Raw genomic sequence first — 26,858 nt, 5'->3', positions numbered from 1 at the left:
TAGTTTTACTCCCCATTACCACCCCTTATCTTCTCCTTCTGCCTCCAACTTCTGTCCTTTCTGTACCTCAACACTCTCTCTTCTACTTTCATGACATCTTTTATTTTTTTATCTTTCCCTATTTGAGAGAAAACATATGAAACTTGTTTTTCTGAATCTTATTTATTTCACTTAATATGATGGTCTTCAGATTCATCCATTTTTCCTAACAAATGACATAATCTTGTTCTTTTTTATGGCTGAATAAAACCCATGATAGATAGATAGGTAGGTAGGTAGGTTGGTAGATGGATAAACATTTTATTCATCCATTTTCCTATTGGCAGATATGTGGGCTGATTCCATACATGGCTACTGTGAATTGTGCTGAGATAAACAATGATTATACATACATCTCTAAAATATGCTAACTTTAATTCTTTTGGATAAATATCAAGAAGTGGTACAAATGGGTCATATGGTAGTTCAATTTGTAGTTTATTGAGGAACATCTATACTGAGTTCCACAGTGACTGTACTAATTTACATTCCTACCAACTGTGTATACGAGTTCCTTTTTCCCTTACATTCTCAACAGCATTCATTGCTATTTGTATTCTTGATTATTGCCATTGACTGATGTGAGATGGAATCACAATGTAGTTTTGATTTGCATTTCCTTAATGGCCAACAATGTTGAACATTTTTATATTTCTATATAAATGCAAATATTGAACATTTTATATATTTATACATGTTGGCCACTTCTACTTTTTTTTGAGAGTGTCTGTTTCATTCATTTGCCCACTTATTTAATGGGTTATTTGTTTTGGGGGGGTTGAGCTTTTTGTTGTTGTATAAAATATGCATATTAATTCTCCATTGGAAGAATAGATGACAAAAATTTTCTCTCATTATGTGTATTTTAAATAAAATATTTTGAAAATGTAGTACAATATTCCCAACCTTGCAGAACTTGCCTGAACTCTGGCCAGTGAAATTTAAGCAATGTGCTATGTGGAACTTCTATGAAGACTCCCTTCAAGGATTCTGATGCCATTAGAGCAAGCTGTATATATTTTGCTTCCTTACTGCTTTATAAAATGAGGAGCACTAGCAGCAAGTACTTGAACCCTTGAAAATGGATGTCATGAAAGAGAAGGAAAATCTCAGGGCCTAGGACCCTAATAGATATTATATCCAGCAAGGATTGACTGTATATCTTTTAAGCTTCTTCTACCTGATAAAATACATGATAAAGTATTTAAGTTACTATTTATTTGTATTTTCCATTATATGCAATAAACTTAACAAAACAATGCAACAGCACAATCTTCTTGGTCAACTATTTGAACATTATTATATTTTAAAACTGTAGCTGTAAATCAGGCTACTGATGTGTGTAGTAGAACAGTACCAAATAAGAAGTAGCTGCTCAGAAGGAGCTCTGGAATTTACTTTGCCTCATAGCCATGAGAAGAAATTTCCTTAGTTCCTTAGTATTTGATTTGAGAAAGAACTCTAGGCATAAGCTCCATCTGTAATGTTTTGAGATTGAAAGGTTTTACAGTACAATTTCCCATGAAATCTCTGGGGATAATATTTCCTATTTTTTTCAGGTAGCTCTATTATTAAGAAGATGCAAAAAAAAAATAAATACTACCGGACACTGTTTCTATTTTCTCAGGGAAAAAAAATACAGCACTGTAATAATAGTTTAAACTGTTGGTTTAAAACAACAGAAAGGATCAGATAAAAGAATATTATTCACTATGCATTAGCTTGACCTTAGTTGGCATAAAGAAAATGTTTATGTCTTTTTAAAAATTTTATGATAATGAGCCTTCTACCAACTAAAACCTACAGAATGGGAGAAAAATTTTGTCAGTTACTCTTCTAACAGAGAATTAATATTCAGCATATATAAAGAATTCAAAAAACTTAACACCAAATATAAATAATCCAACAAATGGAATATGATCTTAACATAAATTTTTCAAAAGAAGAAATACAACTGCAAATTGGTGCATCCAATATGGAAAGCAGTATGGAAATTCCTTGGAAACCTGGGAATGGAACCACCATTTGACCCAGCTATCCCTCTCCTCAGACTATACCCAAAAGACTTTAAAAACAGGGACACAGCCACATCAATGTTTATAGCAGCACAATTCACAATAGCTAAATTGTGGAGCTAACCTAGGTGCCCTTTAGTAGATGAATGGATTAAAAAAATGTCTCCTATATACACAATGGAATTTTACTTAGCATTAAAAGAAAATAAAATCATGGCATTTGCAGGTAAATGGATGGCACTGGTGAAGATAATGCTAAGTGAAGTTAGCCAGTCCCAATAAAACAAATGCCAAATGTTTTATCTGATATAAGGAGGCTGACTCAGAGAGGGGTAGGGAAGGGGAGCATGGGAGGATTAGATGAATTCTAGATAGAGAAGAAGGGTGGGAGGGAAAGGAAGGAGGCAGAATATTAGCAAGGATGGTGGAATGTGATGGACATCATTATCCAAAGTACATGTATGAAGACTCGAATTGGGTGTCAACATACTTTATATACAAACAGATATATGAAAAATTGTGGTATATATGTGTAATAAGAATTGTAATGCAAAAAAATTTAAAAAACAAAAAAGTACATGTATGAAGACATGAATTGGCGTGAACATACTTTATATACAAAGATATGAAAAATTGTGCCCTATATGTGTATTAAGAATTGTAATGCATTCCGCTGTCATGTATTTAAAAAAATAAAATCAATTAAAAAAGAAATACAAATGGTCAACAAATATGGGGAAAAATGTTCATCGTAAAAGGAATTTTACAAAACGAATCCCACAAAAATAGAAGAGACCAATAGAGTCAAACAAGGGGTAGAGAGGAAGGAATAAAGGGAGAACATGAAGAAATACTGGGGATGAAATCTGCCAACTTTTGCTATATCCATATATGAGTATGCCATAATGAATCCTGTATTTATATATAGTTATAATTCACTAATTAAAATAATAATGATGATAGAAGGGAGACCAGTAGATTAAAGCAAGGGGATCACGGGCATGGGGGTGAGGAGGGCAGTGAAAAGGAAGGTACAGAGGAATAAGATTGATCAAAATATGTTCTGTGCATGTATGAAAATGGCATAATGATTATGACAATTATGTATAATTATAATGTACCAATAAAGTTAAATTTTAAAAATTCTACATAACAGTCAATGTATATATTTTACATCTGAGTTTTAGTAGTAATTTTATTTGTTTCAGGTAACAGGCACGAAATTAAAGCCTCTAGTATACTAAGAGGTCATAAATTGATAAGAAAAGACAAAGAACTCAAGAGGAAAATAGAAAAAAGATATAAACAGGAAATTCACAATCAAAAATATACAAATAACCCAAAAAAAATACAAAAAATTGCTCAAATTCCCTAGTAGCCCAACAAATGCAAACAGAAATAACAATGAAAAACAAATTGATTGATTAAACAAATACTATGGTACACATAGCTAGTGTTTTGGAGAAAGAAATTTCCCTTTCCTATTGACACAAATGTAAAGTATCAAATATTCCTAGAAAGAATTAGCAACATCTACTAAAATGAAAACACAAAAATGCATTGATCCAGCAATCAATCCCACCTTCAGAAATCTATCCCATGGAAAGAAAAAGTACCAATAAATAAGAACATGCACACAAGGCTGTTTCCTAATGCATTGGTCATAATAGGAGAAACTAAAAGCAAAATGAATTATCTTTGAAGGGGGTAAAGATGAGAAAAATGATGATTCATTTATACTATGAAAAATTGTATGTCTTTGAATAAACTGCATCTATACCAGTCTAGTCATAGGGATTTCTGCAAAATACAGTGGTACATGTTTGTATATTTCTGCTAGGTATCTATGTATATGTATGTGGTAATTCAAATGCATGTAGTTATATGAGCATAAAACATTGAAAATATCCACTTAACTGATATCATGCATCTTTTGGTTGGGTTCATAGAAAGAAAGGCAAGCTAAGGAAAAGAAAGGCAGATAAGAATCAAGCAAAATAAAGAAAGACTGTACTTAAGAAGATTGTATGATTACATTTATATATTTATATAAAATTACATATGCATCTGTACAAGAAAATTAGGGAGATGAAGATGATGAATTAGAAGGCTATGCTTTCAGTTGCTCCATGCCTAAGGATTCAAGCAGCAAGAGCACTAATTCTCAATAAGATGGATGAAAGAAGGAATTCACTGAAACTCAATATCAAACAGGAAGAGTCTCAGAGACTCAGAAATTTGGGTGAACTGAACAAAAACATGAAAGAGTAGATTGGAGCCAATTAGCGGCAACAGAAGTGCTGGTTCACTGCAGAGGGGAAAGTAATACAAACAGAGACACACAGCAGATAAATTTGTGATTTAAAAAAATCCTGTTAGATTAGAAAAGCAGCCTGAACTTAGCTGATCCAGAGGCTCCACAGAGAACTGGTGTTTGAAAAGTTATGTTTCTCATAACTCCTGGAGAGCCAGGAGCCGTCTTGAGGAGGCTATGCCACAACTTGCTGTAGAAGCTCAAATTGTAGCAAACATTGCCATACTGTCCTAGAAAGCACCTATCTTGACCTACAGTGTACCCAGCAGATGAGTAAATGGACACAGAGAAGATTGTGCCCAAGGGTATTCAAGTCAGAGATGCAAAGGGGAGTGCAACTCACTCTCCCTTTGATTCTGGTGGCTCACAAGACCAGCTGAAGAGGATGAGGAAACTAACTGATCAGGCAGAGTGAATAGGGACTAAACCTGGGAAGACAGTATTCTTGGGCAACAGAGTGTATGAGATCTGTGGAGAATTGACTGTCCTGCCCCAGGAATAGAATTCTAGGAAGGCTCCTGAGATACAGAATCCCAGCAGGTACAGCATCTGTCTTACCCTGGAGGTATGATGTTCTAATCTCTCCAACAAGGATTCTACCCAACAAAGTCCATAAGGACTGATCAAACCTAAGTTCTAACCACTAGAACTTCCCTCTTAGAATTTTGCAGCAGCCCCTTCCTGGGAGAGCACCTATTTGGTCTGTCAAGACAAAAATCCCAATTACAGTACTTCTCATTCTATCTTATACTGGTGGGTAGGAAAACTGAGAGTTGTGTCACCAATTTCATCTTTAGGTCATTCAGTGGGTAGCTTGGTGAGCAAAACAAAAGGGATAGGGGTTAACAATCCCTAATCTTTTCCCCAACACTCACTCTCTGTCTCCCAGTACATAGCCCAAGAAAAGGAAAGAAAGAAACTTGGCAGTAGAAGTGACCATCCATTTATCAACAATTTTGACCACCTCAGTGAAGAAAATTTTTCATTAAGAATCATTGTTCCTGGGGCTGGGGGTGTGGCTCAAGTGGTAGCACGCTCGCCTGGCATGCACGGGGCGCTGGGTTCGATCCTCAGCACCACATAAAAAATAAAATAAAGATGTTGTGTCCACCGAAAACTAAAAAATAAATATTAAAAAAAAATCATTATTTCTATTTATTTTCCATTTTTATTTTGGCATGTATGTGTTCTTGCTGCACTGATTTGTTTGTGGAGAATATATATGATATGTATTTTCTCTCTCTCTCTCTCTCTCTCTCTCTCTCTATATATATATATATATATATATATATATATATATATATATACACATACACACACAAATAAACAAACATTTACATACATGTACATATCTTCTTATTTTTAGAATTTTTTTGGTAACAGTTATTTTCCTTGTCTTTTGAGGGTTTGAGTATTTTGGTCTGTTTATTTTGATTTGGTTTGGTTTTTGCTTGCTTATTTCTTTGTACAGCCAACTTCTCTTGTTCTCTCCTCTCTCCCTTTACTTTGTTTTTTCTACTTTTTCTCCTTCTTTATAGCTATTACTTGCCACATCTCTTCTGCATTCTCTTTCATGTTTTGAACATTCTAAACTTTCTTTTACCTTCATATCACATTATCTTTTCACTTAATGAACTGAATTTTTACCATCTTTTCTAACTATTTGGTTTGTATAACTCCATATCCCACCATTCACATGGTTGCAGTTTTTAGTACTGTGGATGACACAGTAGACAACTACTAATTAACATCAGACCTAGTTCACAGCTCTTTATTGTTCTTGCTGTTGGCAATTGCTGACTCCGCTGTTCCTGTTTTTGTGGTAATTAGTATTGTTGTTGTAAATGACACAGTAGGCACTGGATCCTTATTTAATGCTGTGTACTGTTTGCTTTGGTTGTTGTTATTCTTCATTTCCCCCTTTTCTGTGAGGTACTGAGAATCTACAGGGATACTACAAGTTAATAAGATAGACACACTGCTGCTGAACTAAATGTAGTCAAAAGACAACTCATCTTGATCCACACACAAAATAACCAGTCACACTTCAGCAATACTTTAATACAAAGAATAGAAGAAATAAAAATCCCAAACTGACAACCAGACCCCAAGGAAGAATAGCTAGGGTGTGCTGTCAAGTCCCACCCATGGATATCCACTACTACAGCAAAAACAGACAAAATCAACACAAAGGCTGTAGAGACTACAACTACAATGGGTCTCAATCTACATGACTCTAGAACACTTTGGTAAAAAATAAAAACAAAAAGGCTGTGCCCTAAAAGGTCCCACACATAAGAGTGGGAAAGAAAACCATCCTAGCAGCTGAATAAAATTCAATATAGGAAATAAGAAATATGAAAACACAAGGTAACAAAATGTCTCCTAAAATTCATAATTCACCAGCAACTGACTTTAAAGATATTGAAGTAGATGAAATATCAGGTAAAGAATTCAAAATAATGATTATAAAATAATCAGTGAATTCTAACAGAACACAGAAAAACAACTGAGTGAATTAAGGAACACAGTACAGGATATGAATTTGAAACACAATGAGGAGGTAGAGATGTTGAAAAAGAACCAGACAAATATTGTGAAAAAAAAGACATTATAAATCAAATAAAATGTTCAATTGAAAGGCTCCCTAATAGAGTAGACAATGCCAAAGACTGAATCTCAGAGCTGGAAGGCAGTGGCCAGCCTTGAACAGAAAATAAGTAACCAATGTCAGAATATTCAAGAGTTCTGTGACAACATTAAGATTACAAATTTAAGAATCACTATAATTGGAGAGAGTTGTAAGATAAAGGCTAATAGCATATATATACTCTTCAGGGAAATAATAACAGAAAATTTTCCAAACCTAGAAAACAAGAGATAGACATCCAGATACAAGATGCATTCAGAACACCAAACAGACATGATCAAAAAAGAACCTCTCCAAAACACGTTATAATTGAAATACCTGATATACAGAAGAAGGGTAGAATTTTAAAAGCCTCAAGAGAAAAAATGAAGGTCACATTTAGAGGCAAGCCAATTGGAATTACTTCTGTTTTCTCTGCACAAACTCTAAAATTCAGGGGGGCTTGGAATAATGTGTTAAAAGCCCTGAAAGAAATGAACTATTAACCAAGATTGCTAAATCCAGATAATCTATCCTTCAGAATCCAAGAATAAGTAAAAACCTTCCAATGTAAACAGAAATTAAAAGAATTTACAACTACTGGGCCAGGGTTGTATTTTAGTGGCAGAGCGCTTGCCTAGCATGTGCAAGGTACTAGGTTCAATCCTTAGCACCACATAAAAATAAATAAAGGCATTCTGTTCATATATAACTACAAAAAAATGTTTTTTAAAAAAAGAATTTACAATTACTAAGCTAGCACTATGGAAAAAAATTCAAGAAATGCTTCAAACGGAACAAATAAAAACAAGTTCACAAATGAATGAATATGATTTTATGAGTTAAGTAAATGGGAAACAGGACCAAATTAAATATTAGAAAAAAATCAAAATGGTAGGAATTAATAAGAACATTTAATATAAATATTCTCAAGTCTCTAATTATAAGGCATAGGATGGCAGAATGAATTAAAAAAACAAGACCCAACTATATGTGGTTTTCAAGAGACTCACCTTATAGACAAGATGGCCACAGGCTTAAAATTAAAGATGGAAATTGATATAAATAGGCAGACTGTAAATAAGCAGGAGTAGCTACTGTCATATCTGACAAACCTGATTTCAAGTCAAAATTATTCAGAAGAGACAAAGAAGGTCACTTCATACTGATAGAGGGAATAATTCAACAAGACAACATAACAATAGTAAATATTTATGCCCCAAACATTGGTGCACCTCATTATATGAAATAGACACTACTCAAATTAAACATTCAGATAAACCCCAGTACAATAATGCTGGCTGATTTCATCACACATCTCTCACCAATAAAGAGGTTAGCCAGATATAAACTTAGTAAAACTCTTTAGACCTAAAAAAAATTATAAATCAAATGAACTTAAATGACATCTATGGAATATTTCATCCAACAATAACACTTTCTTCTTAGTTGCTCATGAAAACTTTCTCCAAACTAGACCATATTTTAGGTCACAATGAAACTTTTAGCAAAAACAAAACCTGATATAATTCCTTCATCTTATCTGCTCATAATGGAATTAAAGTAGAAATCAACACCTAAAAACCCTACAAAAACTACATAACTACATAAACATGTAGATTATAGATTGAATACACACTTTGAATGATGAATGAGTGATCAAAGAAATCAGGGGACACTATAAAGGTCTTTCTAAAAGACCTTTTTTTAGCTATGAGTGTCTACATGGGAAAATCAGAAAGATCCCAAATAAAAATATATAATGCTACATCAAAAGGCAAGTTTATTGGTTGATAAACAAAAATAAACCAATTTATTCTTGATAAACAAGAATAAACCAATTCTAAAATCAGTAAAAGGAATAAAATAATTGAGATAAAAGCCAAAATCAATGAAATTGAGAACAAAAAAAAAAAAAAAAAAAAAAACCCAATACAATGGATCAGTGAAACAAAGAGTTGTTTCTTTGAAAAGAAAAACAAGATTGATAAGACCTTAGCCAAACTAACCAAAAGAAAAAGAAGATTAAAATTAATCATAAAAAAGGAGAAATCACCACAGACACTATAGAAATCCAGAGGATCATTAGGAACTATTTTGAAAACTTATATTCCGATAAATTGGAAAACTTAGAAAAAATATGATCTGCTAAAAAAGAGGACATAAAAAACAAACAAATAACTAGCAATGAGATAAAACAATAAAAAAAACCTTCAACAATAACAAAAAGCCTAGGCCCAGATGGATTCTCAGCTGAATTTTACCAGGCCTTTAAAGAAGATGTACTGCCAATGTTCCTCAAATTCTTTCATAAAATAGAAAGGGATGGAACACTTGTAAATTCATTCTATGAAGCCAGTATTACCCTCATACCAAAACCAGATAAGAAAACATCAAGGAAAGATAACTATAGACTAATATCACTGATGAAACTAGATGCAAAACCCCTTAATAAAATATTAACAAATCGTATTCAACAAGGTATTAAGAAGATTGTATGTCATGAGAGTTTTACTCAGCTTTTTTACTGTTCACACCCAAAGACCTGACAAGAACAATGAGAGGAAGAAAAAAGTTTATTTTGGGGATTATGGTTTCAGAGGTCTTCGTCTATAGATGGCTGACTCCACTGCTCCTGGCATCATACAGGAAGAGTGTGGTGGAGGAAAGTGGCTCAGGACATCACACCAGGAAGCAGACAGAAAGTTTCACTCCACTCATCAAGGACAAAATTTTACTCCAAAGGCATCCTCCCAGGAACCCACCTCCTTTAGCAACACCCTATCTGCCTACAGTTACCACCCAGTTAATCCCTATCAGGAGATTTTTATACTGATTAAGTTAAGACTCTCTTAACCCATTCATTTCACTTCTAAACTTTCTTGCCTTGTCTCACACATGAGCTTTTGGGGGGACACCTAATATCTACACCATAACAATGACCAAGTTTGTTTTTATCTCGGGGATGTAAGAATAGTTTAACATATACAAATTAATAAATGTAATTCGCCACAAATATAGAATCTGAAACAAGATACAGATGTCTACTCTCACCACTCCTATTCAATATAGTACTAGAGATTCTAGTCAGAGAAATGAGGGAAGAGAAGGCAATAACAGGAATAAAACCAAAAAAAAATGGATGAAGTCACATTATCACTGTTTGCAGATAACATGATCCTGTACTTAGAAGATACAAAAATCTCTACCAGAAGGCTACTAGAGCTAATAAACAAATCCAGCAAAGATGCAGGTTATAAAATCAGCATACAAAAATCAATACCTTTCTTATAAACCAATAATGAATCTAGTGAGAAAGAAATCATGAAAACAATTCCATTCACAATAGCCTAAAAAAAAAAACAACAACTCTAGGAATAAATCTATCCAGAGAGATGAAAGACCTCTACAAATAAAAAAAGAAGAATTGAAGAAAACACAAGAAGATTTTAAGACTTTCCATATTTATGCATAGGGAGAATAATATTGTTAAAATGGCTATACTACCAAAAGCAATATACAGATTCAAAGCAATCTCCATCAAAATACCAATGATATTCTTCCCAGAACCAGAAAATGTCCTAAAACGCATGTGGAAAAACAAAAGATCCATAATAGCCAAAACAATTCTAAGCCAAAAAAGCAATGCTGAAAGTCAACTCACAATGGATAAAGACTTAAGAATTAGGTCAGAAACTATAAAACTCCTAGAAAAAAAATGCATATGTGCAGGCAATGACTTTCTTTATAGGACCCCTAAAGCTCAAGAAATAATGCCAAGAGTTAATAAATGGGATGGCATCAAATTAAAAAGTTTTTGCACACAAAGGAAACAATTAAGATTGTGATGAGACAACCTACAGAATGGGAGGAAATCTTTGCTAACTGCTCTTCTGAAAGAAAATTAAAATCCTGAATATATAAAGAACACAAAACACTTAACACAAAAATAATCCAATTAATAAATGGGCAAATGAACTAAACAGATACTTCTCAAAAGAAAAAATACAATTGGCCAACAAATATATGAAAAAAATGTTCATCATTAGCAATTAGAGAAATGCAAATCAAAACTATACTGAGATTTCATCTCACTCCAGTTAAAATGGCATCCATCAAAAGTACAAACAATAAATACTAGAGAAGATATGGAGAAAAATTAACACTTTTACACTATTGGAGAGACTGTAAATTAGTACAACCACTATGGAAATCCCTATGGAGCTTCCTCAAAAGACTAGGAATGAAACTACCATATGACCCAGCTATACCATTCCTCGGTATTTATCCTAAAGAATTAAAATCAGCATACTATAGTGACACATACATACCCATGTTTTAACAGCACAATTCACAATAGCCAAACTATGGAACTAGCCTGGGTGCCCACCAATAAGTGAATGGTTAAAGAAAATGTGGCATATATACACAATGGAGTTTTATTCAGCCATAAAGAATAATGAAGTTATATAATTTGCAGGAATATGAATGGAACTTGAGAACATTATATAAGTGAAATAAGCCAAATTCAAAGTCAAGGTTGTGTGTTTTCTTTTAGATGTAGGAGCTAAAGAAAAAAAGGAAAAGAAAGGTGGGGAGGGAAACATGAAAATTGAAAGGATATCAATAGAGTAGAAAAGGAACCCGGGGGAGGGAGGAGGAAAAGGGAGAGGAGTAATACTGGGGAATAATATTGGCCAAATCATATTGCTATATTGTGTGCATGTATGAATATTTAACAATGAATCCCACTATTATATACAACTATAATAAACCACTTTAAAATATGAAAAAAAAGAAATTAAATTTAAAATTTGTTAAAGGAAGAAAGGAAAAGAGAGATGGAGTAAGAAAAGAAAGGGGCCTTAGACACCATGAACTCAACAAGCAATCATTTTATATATGGAAAAATTGAAGCCTAGGGAGAACCAGTCTGTGCTGATAGAGACATAGCTGGGCAAGCTGGAATGGGGGTTAGGTGCTTCATGTGCCCATAGAATCTGATATTAGAAGTTCAGAGAAGTTAGTTGGCCAGGCCACAGAGGGTATGTACAGAGGGTTTCCAAGGCCAGGGACACCGCCTGTGCTTCTGTTAACACACATATACTTAGTGTAGTTCTAAAGGAAGTTTATTTCCCTTGGCTGTTCTATAGGAGGCAGAATAACATACTCATTTATTGTGCCCCTATGCAATAAAACCCTGAAAACTCTGGAGAGCAGGTTACATGTAAGCAAGCAGGGCCTGTGGTTGGGGTGGTGAGGATAGGCTTGCCAGACCACCCTTGTACTCCAGCTTTGGACACTAGGGTGCCATCTCATCTATCATAAGGGTAGGGGCAGATACAGGTTTTGGAAAACCTGAAGAGATGTCCTTTTTAAGAAAAATAATATAAATCTACATTTGTTTTTGCAAATTTTAAAAATATACATGCATGTGAGTATATTACCAGAATGCTTCCCAGGTCCTTGGAAGGGGACTGAAATGCAAGGGACAGTGAAGCTAAAGGTCCAGCATAGCATGTTGAACCCTTATCTTTACCCTAAGAGGCCAAGTTCTTTTTCTCCACCAGCAACTACCAACCAAGCTTCACATTCAGCTGCCAAACACTCTGCGTCACACAGCCAAAACAAGAGCTGGGAGACAGGCCATGATTCCCAGCAGTCATCCTGGACTTTACCTCACATCACTCACTTGGGCAATAGTCACCAGGTTACCACATGTGTTAAAGGACTGTAAAGATTAAAGTTCTGTGTAATTTAAACAAAGTATGACAATTCAGCCTCTTATCTCTAATTATCCTTAAAGTACTTGCAGTATTCAACTGAGGAAGAAGGGCAGAACTGGGTTAGAAATAAAAGGCAATACTCACTCTATGTATATCTATACTGTGTACTTAAAACCAGGTTTGAATACTTTGAATATTTACCTTGTATTTTTAATTCATGTTTTAATTTGCAGTTAAACTAATAATAGAAATAATTAAGATGTGATACAGGGTTGGGGTTGTGGCTCAGTAGTAGAGCACTAGCCTAGAACATGGGAGGCCCTGGGTTCGATCCTTAGCACCACATAAAAATAAATAAAATAAAGGTATTGTGTCTAACTACAACTAAAAAATAAATATTTTAAAAAAGATGTGATACAAATAACTTTTATCTCTCTTTTAAAAACCTCAATAAATCCAGAAATAAATACTCACTTAAAAGTACTGTGCCACAAATCTAGCACAGCCAGCATCGTGGGATTCATTGCATTCAAGTGATCCCTAATATAACTACTTGCAGCTAAAAAAGATGTTATCCAAGGTTTTGGCAGAATTTCCATCCTGAAAACAAAGAGAAAATATTTAATTACTTATTTTTAATAATCAAGAGAAAGTATTGGGCTAGAATATAGCTCAGTGATAGAGTGATTGCCTAATATTCATAAGACCCTGGGTTCAATCCCCAACACAGCAAAAAAAAAAAAAAAAAAAAAAAAAGGAAGAAAGAAAAGAAAAGAAAAAGAAAGGAAGAAAGGAATAAAGAAATAAAAGAAGTATGTTTACAATAAATGCAAATTTTTAGCAATAATTATTTGCTTTTAATAAAAATATATCACCTAATAAATAATACAATATTAAATTATTTTTAAAAATATATACAGGGTATACTCTATATGGCTTAGTATAATTTCATTATAATAATGATTATCCAACTAAATTTTAATCTTTAGCACATAAATTAATTTTTGTCTGTAAATACTTGATCTGATTGAGTCTACAAATAACTTACAATGATATCTTTGTAGCCAGATATCTTTCATATGTGAAAAAACTCTGTTAATTTTAGGGTATACAATATTTGGATTTTGCCTTTATTTTTAAAATATTTTAAGGACACAGTCCAACTTGCCTGTGGAAATTCCCTTGAACATTATCATCTGTTAACGTGTAAAGAACATTTTCAAATCACAGATATCCTTTAACATTCTTAACTGAAGACCCATTTGTTCTGTAACTTCAATGATTTAAATAATCATCCTTTAAATATTAAATATATGCCATCTTTTTCTTTCAGAATACAGATGGTTCCCAACTTACAACAGTTGGACTTAGGATTTTTCAGCTTTATGATGGTGCAAAAGCAATACACATTCAGTAGAAAATGGACTTTGAATTTTGAATTTTTCCAGGATTGGCAATATGCCACAGTGATAATAGTTCTCATAATATTGGGCAGTAGCAGGGCACTGCAGCTTACAGCTAGCCATGCAATGAGGAAGGTAAACTGTGGAACACAGCAGACTATGTTGGTAAGCTATGATGTTCAATAGGTAGGCATATTAAATGTGTTTTCATCTTACAGTATTTTCAAGCCTCTGTATATTTCAATATCCATTTTTTACTATAATGTTTTATTCTCACGGATTTTAAACAGTTTGTCCTGTTTTGCTCCATAGTAAGATCAATTTAGCTTTTCAGGTGTGATTGCAATACCTCCTATATAATTATGAAGGATAATTCTTGTCTTTCCCCAGGAGAACAGATGTTCTCCATAGAAAATAAGTGGCTACTTGATGTTTTCTTCTTTTTTTCCTTTTTCTTTTCTTTCTTTTTTTGGGGGAACATTTTTAATTAAAAAAAAAAAGAAAGTAAAACTGAATTGCTTCTTAATTATATAAGTCCCATTCTTCAAACTATTTAAGAGATTTATTCCTAAATGTCAATTAGTTTTAAGGGAAAATATACAGCAAGTGAATTTTCCCATTATATGGTCTATAATTTAATCCATGTACTAAATTAAGACATTCTATATATGTATATTTTCTTTTTTAATTTTTTGAGTTTTTAATTGATTTTTTATAAAAATAAATGACAGTGGAATGCATTACAATTATTATTACACATATACAGCACAATTTTTTATATCTCTGGTTGTATACAAAGTATGTTGACACCAATTCATGTCTTCATACATGTACTTTGGATAATGATGTCCATCACATTCCACCATCCTTGCTAATCCTTGCCCCCTCCCTTTCCTTCCTACTCCCCTGCCCTATCTAGACTTCATCTATTCCTCCCATGCTCCCCTTCCCTACCCCACTATGAGTCAGCCTCCTTATATCAGAGAAAACATTTGGCATTTGTTTTGGGGGGATTGGCTAACTTCACTTAGCATTATCTTCTCCAATGCCATCATTTACCTGCAAATGCCATGATTTTATTCTCTTTTAATGTTGAGTAATATTCCATTGTGTATATATGCCACATTTTTTTTTATCCATTCATCCACTGAAGAGCATCTAGATTAGCTCCACAGTTTAGCTATTGTGAATTGTGCTGCTATAAACATTGATGTGGCTGTGCCCCAGTAATATGCTGTTTTTAAGTCTTTTGGGTATAGTCTGAGGAGAGGGATAGCTGGGTCAAATGGTGGTTCCATTCCCAGATTTCCAAGGAATCTCCATACTGCTTTCCATATTTATGCATATTTTCTACAGGTTCCCAAATGTGTTTTTATGAAAGCCTTTCACTACTTGCTGTGGAGACACAAAGACATTTCAGGTTCTCTCCACCACCTAAGTGTACATCTGTCCATGTGATTAATCATCTGTCCATCTATTCATCAATTTGTAAATGTAACATACTATAGTTTAAATACATCAATAAAGATCATAATAAAAATTAGTTGAATATACGAAATATATACATACACATATGTAATTATCTAATGCATATGTTTAGATATAAATTATAAACATGTGTATGAGAAAACATGGCATGTAAATATATTATATAAACATAAACAGTCACATAAAATCAATATTCTTAGAGAAACTCGACCACTTACTCAGCACGATGGGGTGGAAGTTCAATTGTCTTTTTATCATCTTCTTTTTCTCTAGGGTCTTTTAAAACAAAATCAACTAAAAGAAAATTGTAAGGTTTTTATAAATAACCTTATATTAATTATGCATTTACAAAACTAATTACAAGCAATTATAAAACTATTCTATTAAAATTAATCAATTAAATTAAAGTTTTTAATAATAAACAATCTTTGTACTTATGAAGAAAATTTTTATAACTTATGATTACAATCAGATTTGCATCTTTGAGAATATCTGTTCTCTTTCTTAACAATGTGTCCCTGTTCTTTCATTTGAAAATGATAATTGTTTTTAATATTACATTGTCCTTTATAGCTTTTTCACCAAAAGTATTCTTATTGAATTGAAGCTCATCAAAACAGAGTAGTTTTCTTTCACTGTAGAAAGGAACATATCAACTTTTTAAAATTTATCTTTTTAGTTTATTTTATTTATACATGGTACTGAGAATCAAACCCAGTGCCTCACACATGCTAGGCAAGCACTCTACCACTGAGCCACAACTTGTTCTCTTGTTCAGTTCAAACTTGTTGTCTTTTAAATAGCATAAGCGCGTAAAACTATCTTATTATAAAATCAGTCAAATAAGCTTAAAATCAGTCAAATAAGCTACTTCTGCTTTTGTTTTCAGTGGTCTTTAAATCACAAATACCAATTCTCTTGCCTGTCTTTCAAGAATCTATTTATAAAATGCAAATATGCCATTACCACCTTGCTTAAAATTCTTCAGAGCCTGTTCATGACCTTCAGTTGCTTTAAAAAGAAATATAAGACCTTCAGATAGTGTCCCCTTCCCAAAACACATGCTATACTTTGGTCACCAAAACTGCCATAGCTTGTACCATTTCCTAAGACAAACATGTTCTCGAGAACACATCCCTTATCCTTCAAGTTTCAGTTCAGGGGCCTCCAGAGTCCTTCCTAACAAGTTGGGGTAATATCTTCTCCCTTACGTCCTCTGTCTGAATTCTTATTGCACTTACTACTGTGCTTTATAGTTCAGTGATTTGTTCATCTCCCTCATTATACTATTTGGCTCTTTATATTACCATGATATTCAATCCCTCATTATACTATTTGGCTCTTTATATTACCAAGATACTCAATAAAAATCAAATGCAATGAATGATGTGGGACCACTTTTGAGAAGTGTTCAGGGAAGTGTTCCCAGGTCACCCCAAAGTGTTGTGATGTCTCCAACTTTGAACAGAGCATCAGTTATACCAGTTTTATTACTGCAACCAACTGGGGAACCTTTTTTAGAAGTATGGATTCCAAGGTCCCATCTCCAAGCATTTTAATTCGGGTTGGACCAGAAATGTGTACTTCAAAAATGACTCTTAAGATGTTCAGACTTAGGGTTAATCTATTGGTGTATACCATGAGTCAATGATTCTTTTTTATGTAAAGGACCAGACTATAAATATTTCCAACTCTGTGGGCCTCAAGGTCTCTGTTACAACTACTCAACTACTCAACTCTGCTCTCATAGCTCAAAAGCAAACACAATGTGAAAATAAATGGCTTCTGCGCGGTCACGCTGAGCCAGCGCCCGGGCCTGGGAATGGGCCGCAGCAGCCTCCGCCTGCCTCTCCTCCACCATGGATCCCCGCAAAGTGAGCGAGCTTAGGGCCTTCTGAAAATGTATAAGCAGGATCCGAGCGTCCTGCACACCGAGGAGATGCGCTTCCTGAGAGAGTGGGTGGAGAGCATGGGGGGTAAAGTACCACCTGCTACTCATAAACCTAAATCAGAAGAAAATACCAAGGAAGAAAAAACAGATAGCAAGAAGTCGGAAGAAAACATTAAGAGAGATGAGCCACCAAGTGAGGAAAGTGATCTAGAAATTGATAATGAAGGTGTAATTGAACCAGACACTGATGCTCCTCAAGAAATGGGAGATGAAAATGCGGAGATAACCGAGGAGATGATGGATCAAGCAAATGAAAAGAAAGGGGCTGCCATTGAAGCCCTGAATGATGGTGAACTACAGAAAGCCATTGACTTGTTCACAGATGCTATCAAGCTAAATCCTTGCTTGGCCATTCTGTATGCCAAGAGAGCCAGTGTCTTCATCAAATTACAGAAGCCAAATGCTGCCATTCGAGACTGTGACAGAGCCATTGAAATAAATCCTGATTCAGCTCAGCCTTACAAGTGGCGAGGGTAGCCCACAGACTTTTGGGCCACTGGGAAGAAGCAGCCCATGATCTTGCTCTTGCCTGTAAACTGGATGATGATGATGATGCTAGTGCAATGCTGAAAGAAGTTCAACCAAGGGCCCAGAAAATCGCTGAACATCGGAGAAAATATGAGCGAAAACGTGAAGAGCGAGAGATCAAAGAAAGAACAGAAAGAGTTAAGAAGGCTCGAGAAGAACATGAGAGAGCCCAGAGGGAGGAAGAAGCCAGAGGACAAGCAGGAGCTCAGTTTGGTGCTTTTCCAGGTGGCTTTCCTGGAGGAATGCCTGGAATGGGAGGGGGCATGCCTGGAATGGCAGGAATGCCTGGGCTCAATGAAATTCTTAGTGATCCAGAGGTTCTTGCAGCCATGCAGGATCCAGAAGTTATAGTGGCCTTCCAGGATGTGGCCCAGAACCCAGCAAATATGTCAAAATATCAAAGCAACCCAAAGGTTATGAATCTCATCAGTAAATTGTCAGCCAAATTTGGAGGTCAAGCGTAATGCCCACCTGACAAAACCCTTACTGAAGGAAAAGCAACCTAGATCACTTAATGGCTGTCGCAATAATACAAACCACTGTACCTCTGACCTCATCAGGAGAGCTGGGGTGCTTTGAAGATAATCCCTACCCCTCTGCAGCAAATCCAGTTGAAGCATTTTACAATGGTTTGCCATTAGGGTGTTCATTCAGATAATGTTTTCCTACTAGGAATTACAAACTTAAAACACTTTTTAAACCTTAAAAATATTTAAAACTCAAGGGGGTATTATTTCCTATATTTTTATTTACTAATCATTTTGGATTTTTTCTTTGATATTGGGCAAGGCAGATACTAAGTATGGAAAATACATAGCTGTAACGTGAGTGAAATAAAGACTTACTAGTGGGAAGTAAATAAATCTCATTTACATAGATAAAAGTTTCAGTTGAATATATAGTTACTGAGACTGAGGCATTTTGATTTGTCATTTAAAAATATTTTTTAAATGATTAATTTCAATAAAACTATTGGGACCACCAGTATTTCACTCTAACCTGGGTAGGGACTGGAAGTATTTGGTAAGGCAGCAGCAGTCTTACTATTTTATATGACATGTGCCCTTATGCAGGTTGCATTCAAATCTTACACTGTGTTGAAGAGGTGATTTTTTTTGTTGTTGTTATGCTGCAATGGAGTTGGATTACTTAGCTCTGTTTTTGTTCAATATATCAAATAAATGTTTCATATTATTTCCACCATGGGGAAATAAGGGAGTAGTTTTCTTTTTATATTCTATGTTTAAAATTTACCTTTCCTCATCAGAAAATGACCAACTATGTCTGCTTTCTGCTTCTTGTATTTCCCTCCTTCTTGAACTAAAGATAATCTTTTCTCACTAGTATCATCACTGCTATCACACCATAATTGTGCAAAGCATATATAATGCTGGGGTTAATTTAATATGTAATACATATCCTAGCTGTGGAATAATACCCATAAGAGCTGTAGTTCTTTCTTAGCCATGAAATTGCTTATTTAAATGTTATTAGACTTCCACTCTGGCAAAATCTTGTGATGTCAAAAAACATTGGAAGGAAGGATTCCTTTTAGTGTTTGATGTTCTATTTAGGAAGTACCTATTGATCTTTGTATTTTGAAGAGTATATGGTTTGAGTTATTGGTAACCATACAAGGAATTAACTGCTTGATCTAACATGAATTATAAAATAGATGAGAGCCTGGTTATTCACTATGGAGTTCTTGGCACCATGAAGATTCATTATTGTATTCAGCTCTTCCTTAAATACTGCAACCATACCCCCACCTCTTTTTCCCTTTTGTCCCTGCAAAGATAAAGGAAATGATAAATTCCTTGGTACATTTATAAAGTAGTACATTTCTAATATATTTATACAGGTTCTAACCCTTTACATGAGTAAACAGAACTGCATCTGTTACAAAAATGAGAAAAAGTCGTATGCTAATGGAGCATGCTTTTAATACCCTTGGAAAAAAACACCATTTATACTTGGATTTGGGCTTGCCGGTGTTCTTTTTTGTTGTTGTTGTTCATGTATGTTCTCAAAATCTCATGTGTGCTGTGCTTAATTCAAGAAGAACAGTTTTTCTTGGATTCCTGATTTGATTGACTTAATTATACATGACCTAACTATACTCAAATATTATGAATATAAATGGGTAAAAGTAAATTACTCTTCTGAAAATGTGTCCTGTGCTTTTAGACTTTAAGTTCCACAAATACAACAGATAGTCTTCATTTTCTTAGAGACCCAGTATCATTTCTAAAAACGAGAAATGTTCCTTTTTTCTGCTAATGATGCTGTGAGAAGGAAAAGAAAGTTTTCTGCTTAAAAATATATAGTTATTGGATATTTCTAGCTATGTTAAAAATAAAATATGGTTTCAAACTGGAAAAAAAAAGAAAATAAATGAATGTGGCTGTGTTTTAATAAAACTTGATTTATAAATGCAGGCAATGGCCAGACATGGCCTCTGGGCCCTTGCTTTCCAATTTTTGGTCCATAGCAATAATATTAATGTTCATTATTAATGTTTAAATTTTTAGGTTATTATTCATATATGTATGTCTATCTCTTACACATATATCAAGAGATCCTTGAAGGAAGGAACCATTTTGAAGAGAGAGACTATCTCCTTAGGTGTCCAATGCCTTGCATAAATTAGATACTCAATAAATATTTTGAGGGATTGAAATTAAGGTTTTATAATTTTATTCAGTGATATCCTTTATTGAGAGTATGCATTACTACAAACAGAAAGACTAATTTTTAAAATTGCTTGTTGGAATTCATTATAAAAGTTGCCTAAGATTTTATGTAACAACAATATAGGAAACAACATATTTAATATAGTAAATAATTTCAATTGTAAGTGTTAAACTTCAATTAAAAATTATCTTTAATGTAATACATATTCAAATTAGAAAGCAAAGAGTAATCCCAATTTACCTATGGATTTCTTTACACTAAGAAGATAATCTTCTCTCATTTCATCGGATAATGCTGTTATACTGTCAGTGAGAACTTTCAGATGTTGTGGGACTAAATTCAATACATGTTCTAACCAAGAATCTTCCATTGGTGCTATGTGGTCCGTATCAATTCCATGGTGAATATAATAGTAATATCTCTACAAAGAGGAGAGACGGAAAACACAGGTGGTATTATAAAAAAAGAACAATGTTTGTCAAAATGCAAAACCATGAGAAAAATTCAAGTTTTAGAAGAACTAAGTTTTTATAAATTATAAAGAAGTATTTTGTGTAATTCATGGAAGCATTATTTGAGTTCTCTTAAATTCAAAATACATGTGCTATTTCATGAAAATTAAAGCTCTTATTTTAATTCACAAATATACTATTAATCACCACATTATATTACCAAATATATGATGCACTTAAAGTCTATGCTAAATTAGAATTTAGTGCTTCATAAATGTTTTAAAATGTTAAATTTGTCCTGTTATTATTGATAATCAAAAGTAGATATTAAAAGCTGCAAGCAAATCAGTATCCCTACATAGTAATTCCAAAAATATTATACAATAGGATTTAGAAAATTTCTAATTGACCTATTAATAATCTATATTATAATTTCAGAACTTCTATTATATGTGTTCATAAAATATTTATTTAAAAACTTGGGGTTATTTCTCTAAAAATGGAATTAAACTTTAATATATTTTCACAAGTATTTACATGGCACTTATTAGAAAAAAAATTAAACCTCAACTTTAAATTAGCACTATTACATTATTTAATATCCACATTTTAAAAATTATTATGTATTGGTATACTTGAAGAATTACTATTTCTAAAGATAGTCGATATACTTCATAAATGTACACTATATAACAGATAATTTCTCATAAAATAATAAAAAGCATGTAAAACCTATACATAACTGAGGCTAACTTTAAGATGGGAAAGCAAGTAGATTTGAGTTTTTTGTTTTTGGTACCCCCCCAAGTACCAAAGGGGCACTTGACCACTGAGCTATATCCCCAGTCCATTTTTTATTGTTTATTTTGAGACAGGGTTTTGCTAAGTTATGTAGGGCCTTGCTAAGTTGCTCAAGCTGGCTTTGAACTCATGAGACTTCTGCTTCAGCCTCTAGAGCCACTGAGATTACAGGGGTGTGCCACTGAGATTACAGGGGTCTGCCACCGAGATTCTTTAATTGTAGTTTTAAGTGACAAAATAGAGAATGATTTCCTCCATTAATCCAATAGAGGCATTTTATGGAATTCTATATTTACTCCTAAATCCACAGAGCTCCATAAAGGAAGCTCACAGAATAATCTCAAAAATATAATAAAAGTATATTCAAGTGTTTCCTTTATTTTTAATTCTACTGATAAAAGAACTAGCTTGTTACCAAGATGTCTTTTTCTATTGCAGAAGTGGTCGCTTTGGGAACTGTGGTTTCATCAGGGGTAGCCAAGTCTAAAACATCATCTTGCTGCCTGAAAAAATGATAAACACAATATTGAAAAAAATATAAAGGGCAGTTATAACATGAAACAATATTAAAAATACCAGGACTGTTTTCTATTAGTGAAAAAAAGCATTGCTAAACATTTTATAAATGGTATGTATATTTATTTGGTACCATATTCCCCCCAAAATACTTTCTTCATATTCATGAAGAGACAATTGTATTGGAAGTGATTTCCAATAGCTAATTCAAAAGCCATTCCCTTTTTTATGGCTTTTACTCATTCTCCTTCATTACTCCAAATCAAGCTCTCTCTGTATTTGCAAAGCAAGGTAATTTATAAATATGGGTTTTAATGGAAGCACTGATAGAAATAACTTAAAATGCTCTTTTGCAAAAGAAACAGATACATACTTCAAAAGGAGTTTTCTCAGATTTCTAGAGAACTACAAGTTAGCAAGAAGTGACATGGAAGCTCATATGTTCAGATGTATTTTTATTGGATATGTGCTCATATAATACCATTATGTTTACAACTATAATATAATAGAAAATCTATGCCAAGATATGAGCCACATTTTGTGATTTTTTTTCTGGGGCTCCACTGTACAGAAAGGCATAGTTCACATCCTCAAGAAAAATAAGTTTTTCTGGAATAGCATTAACCTGCTTAGCATCAGGTGTATCATTCTCTGGATCTCAAGTTTGTCTGAGATGGATCCAAGGCAGTGATGCTGTATTTAAAAAAAAAAAAAAAAATCTTCCCACTAACAATCTGGTGAATGAAGACTGGAGGTTACAGAATACCCAAGCTACCAAACTAAAGAATAAACCTTTTAATTCATCTGTTGCAAATCCAGGAAGCGCGCGCGCGAGTGTGGGTGTGTGTGTGTGTGTGCAATTTTACCCTTATTCTTTTAAATTATACGAGCAAAAAAAAGTCAAGTCTTTGGGTGATTGTTCAGTTTAATTCAATACATCACAGGTGCTCAAAAAATGTTTATCAAGTGAGGGAATGTGAACATTAAAAGTACCTTGAGATCTTCAAGGTATTCAGTAGTCAGAAGAGAAGAATTGCTTATTTTAACCACAAATGTAATCTCATTACATTATTGATTGCACAGAAAAGAGGAACTAATACAACAGTAAGATTCCAGGCATCAGGAAATCTGGATTCACACTCTACTATTATAAAGTTTTTTTTTAATGAATTTTAATACCTGCTGGGTTTTTAAATGGTAGAAATGTTCATATTACTTACCTTGATGATTCCTGAGAATCAAACATACTTCATCAACTATGTAAATAATGCCTACCTAGAGAGATGCAAAAAGACCAGGGAAAGGGAAGAGGAAAAACACTAGATTTATATGATCTACTGCAGAAATTCTTGTAGTCAGGGTAAAGAGTCTTTCAACTCTACAACTCTATGACTCTTTCATTCTAAGGTTATTGTCAAGATTCTGCTCATGGGAAACAATGAAAAGAAAAGCTTTTTCTTGATCACATATTTCAGGCTTTCAACATTTTCTCATATATTATCTCTCACATCCATTGTTAAAATAACAATGACATAATTATCCTCACTTCACAAAAAACTGAATGTCATGGAGATTAAATGACTACCTCTTGGTCATACAGCTAATTAAGTACGAAAATAAGGATTTGCTCAACAATATATACCTCCAAATAGCCATGCTCTTTCCAATAGAACAACATTCCAATTAGAAATAAAACAAGCAATACAGGAGATACTCAAGTTGGTTAAATATAAAGTAGGATATACTTTATATCTCAAAAATGAAAATAAAAATATTGATTTTCTTCTTCTTTATAAAAATTAATCAAGACTTTTGGTTCAAGAAGATAGCATGAATGTACCTTTTTCCAGTTTCACCCTGAAAATGGTAGTAAAATGATTTTAACCCATAATTGAGAATAGATTTAGAAGTCATCAGTTGCAGGAATATTTCTGGAACATGAAAAGAAGACAAAGGATAGAAGAAATTGTTTAAGATACCACAGTCATGCAGGAAGGAAATCTGTCTGCCTGCAGACCCCCAAAAGTCCCTGGTCTTGGAGTCAGCAGGAATCCAGGCAGGAAATGAGTAGGAAGAATGAAAACCAGGAGGTTATTTGAATAGCTAGCTAATGCCAGTAAATTAGGCAATGTAATGCAAAGGAACACATTCCCAAAGGCAACAAACATGACTAAAAAAGACAGGGAAAGTAGGAACAGATCTCTATCAAGTAAACTAATTAATAATTAATAAATTTCCCATAAAGAAACATTCAGGTCCAAATGTCTTCATTAATGACTTCTATCAAACAAGGAAGAAATACCAATTCCACACAAACTCAGAAAACAGAAAAGGTAAGAACACTTTACCAATTCATTTTGTGAGACCAATAGAAACCTGATCTCAAAGACATGACAATAAAATTACAGGCCCATATTATTCACAAATATAAATGAAAAAAAAATTAGCAAATAAAATTCAACAACATATTAAAGATTATTCACAATGACTAAAAAGAATGCAAGGTTACTTTAAGATAGGAAAAGCAAATAATATACCATATATTGATAGAACAAAAGCCAAAAGCCAAATGACCTTCTATCAATAGACACAGAAAAAGCATTGGACAAAAGTCTATTACCATTCATGAAAAAACTCTCAAAAAACAAGGAAAGAAAGGAAACTTCCTAAACCTGATAAAAGTTATCTTCTATTTTCATTTACACATTTATTTTGTCCATGTTCCCATTTTATGTGTTCTTTTAAATTTAGTTTTTAATTTTTATTATAAATTAAAAAGTTATAGTTCTATCTATTTGGGGGTAAAAGTGATATTATGATTTATAAATGTAGTGTGTAATACATAAATCAAGCCAAGTAACATATTCATCATCTCAAGTACTTACTTTTTGTAGTGAGCACACTTGAAGTTTACTCTTTTTTCAGTGATTTTGAAATGGACATTATATTATTATCTACCATATTTGCCACACTATATAAAGATTCTCAAAGGAAAAAAATTCTCTCCTCCTGCCTAATTGAAGCGTTGTATCCTTTGACCACCATCTCCCCATTTCCCACCCCATCCCTACCACTTGGTAACCATGATTCTATTCTCTGCTTCATGAGTTCAACCATTTTACATTCCACATACAAGTGAGAACATGTGGTATCTGTCTTTCTATGACTGACTTTCGCTTAGCCAGTTCTTGAAAGCCATCTATGTAATTGTAAATTACAATTTCCTTCATTTTTAAAAGGCTGAATAGTATCCTATTGCGCGCGCGCACGCGTGTGTGTGTGTGTGTGTGTGTGTGTGTGTATCACATCTTTTTATCCAATCATCTGTTGATGGACACTTTAGTGTTTATAACTTTAGTGTCCATAACTTGGTTCTTGCGAATAGTGCTACAATGAACAAGAGAGTGCAAGCATTTCTTCCACATACCAATTTCAAATCTTTTGGATAAATACCCAGAAGTGGAATTGCTAGATCAATGGTAATTCTATTTTCAGTTTTTTGAGAATTTTCTATACAGTTTTCCATAATGACTATACTCATTTACATTTCCACTAATGGCATTCAAGGATCCCCTTTTCTCCACTAAGGGAATCTTAAATATTCGCAATTAACATCTCACATAATTGTGAAAGACTGAATGCTTTAACCCTCAAGACAAGGAATTCCATTCTCAGGAGTTATTTTCAATAATGAGCCAAAGAACCTAACAAGTATAAAAGGAAATAAAGAGAAAAGAAAAGCAACCAGATGAAAAATGAAGAAGTAAGATCATTTTTGGTGCAGACAGCATGATCATATATATTATGGTTTAGAAATGAGGTGTCCCTCGAAAGCTCATGTATGAGAAAATGCAAGAAGGTTTAGAGGTGAAATGATTGGGTTATGAAAAGTCTTAACATTTCAATGTGATAATACCCTGATAGGAATTAACTGAGTGGTGACTATAGGCTGGTAAGGTGTGGATGGAAGAGGTCATGCCTTTGGGGTATATATTTGGTAAGTTGAGCTTAGTCTCCCTGCTTTCATGCTGAGATGTTATGAGTTGTTCTTCCCTCCACCACCCTCTTCCACCATGACTTTCCACCTCACCTCAGAGCTCCACGGAATGGTGCCAGCCTTTTATGAACTGAGATCTCTGAAACCATGAGCCACAAAATAAACTTTTCCCACTCTAATTATTCTTTTCAGATCTTTTGGTCACAATAGTGAAAAAGCTGACTAAAACATTATATATGCATATAATGGACTAGAAATTATAAGCACAGGAATTTGTATTAAGAAAGCTCATCTCAGTCACTGCA

The 26,858-nt window shown here is 33.7% G+C and overlaps 1 protein-coding gene and 1 pseudogene across 1 annotated transcript in view; one reads left to right on the top strand and one right to left on the bottom strand.

Annotated features, from left to right (window-relative positions):
• Dnah7 (dynein axonemal heavy chain 7) overlaps positions 1–26,858 on the bottom strand; it is a 323,134-nt gene that overhangs the window by 273,276 nt on the left and 23,000 nt on the right. The window contains exons 6-9 of the mRNA XM_071619296.1: positions 22,456–22,543; positions 21,028–21,208; positions 15,833–15,908; positions 13,198–13,323 (exon numbers count right to left, since the gene is read on the bottom strand). Of these exons, the coding sequence (XP_071475397.1) occupies positions 13,198–13,323; positions 15,833–15,908; positions 21,028–21,208; positions 22,456–22,543 (471 nt within the window). The remainder of the gene's footprint in view (positions 1–13,197; positions 13,324–15,832; positions 15,909–21,027; positions 21,209–22,455; positions 22,544–26,858) is intronic.
• On the top strand, positions 17,474–18,827 carry LOC114083725 (hsc70-interacting protein pseudogene; annotated as a pseudogene).

This window comes from Marmota flaviventris, chromosome 11 (genome assembly GCF_047511675.1).
Source record: "Marmota flaviventris isolate mMarFla1 chromosome 11, mMarFla1.hap1, whole genome shotgun sequence".
NCBI lineage: Eukaryota > Metazoa > Chordata > Mammalia > Rodentia > Sciuridae > Marmota > Marmota flaviventris.
The sequence above is the reverse complement of the archived record's forward strand: the minus strand, read 5'-3'. Positions and strand labels throughout refer to the sequence as shown.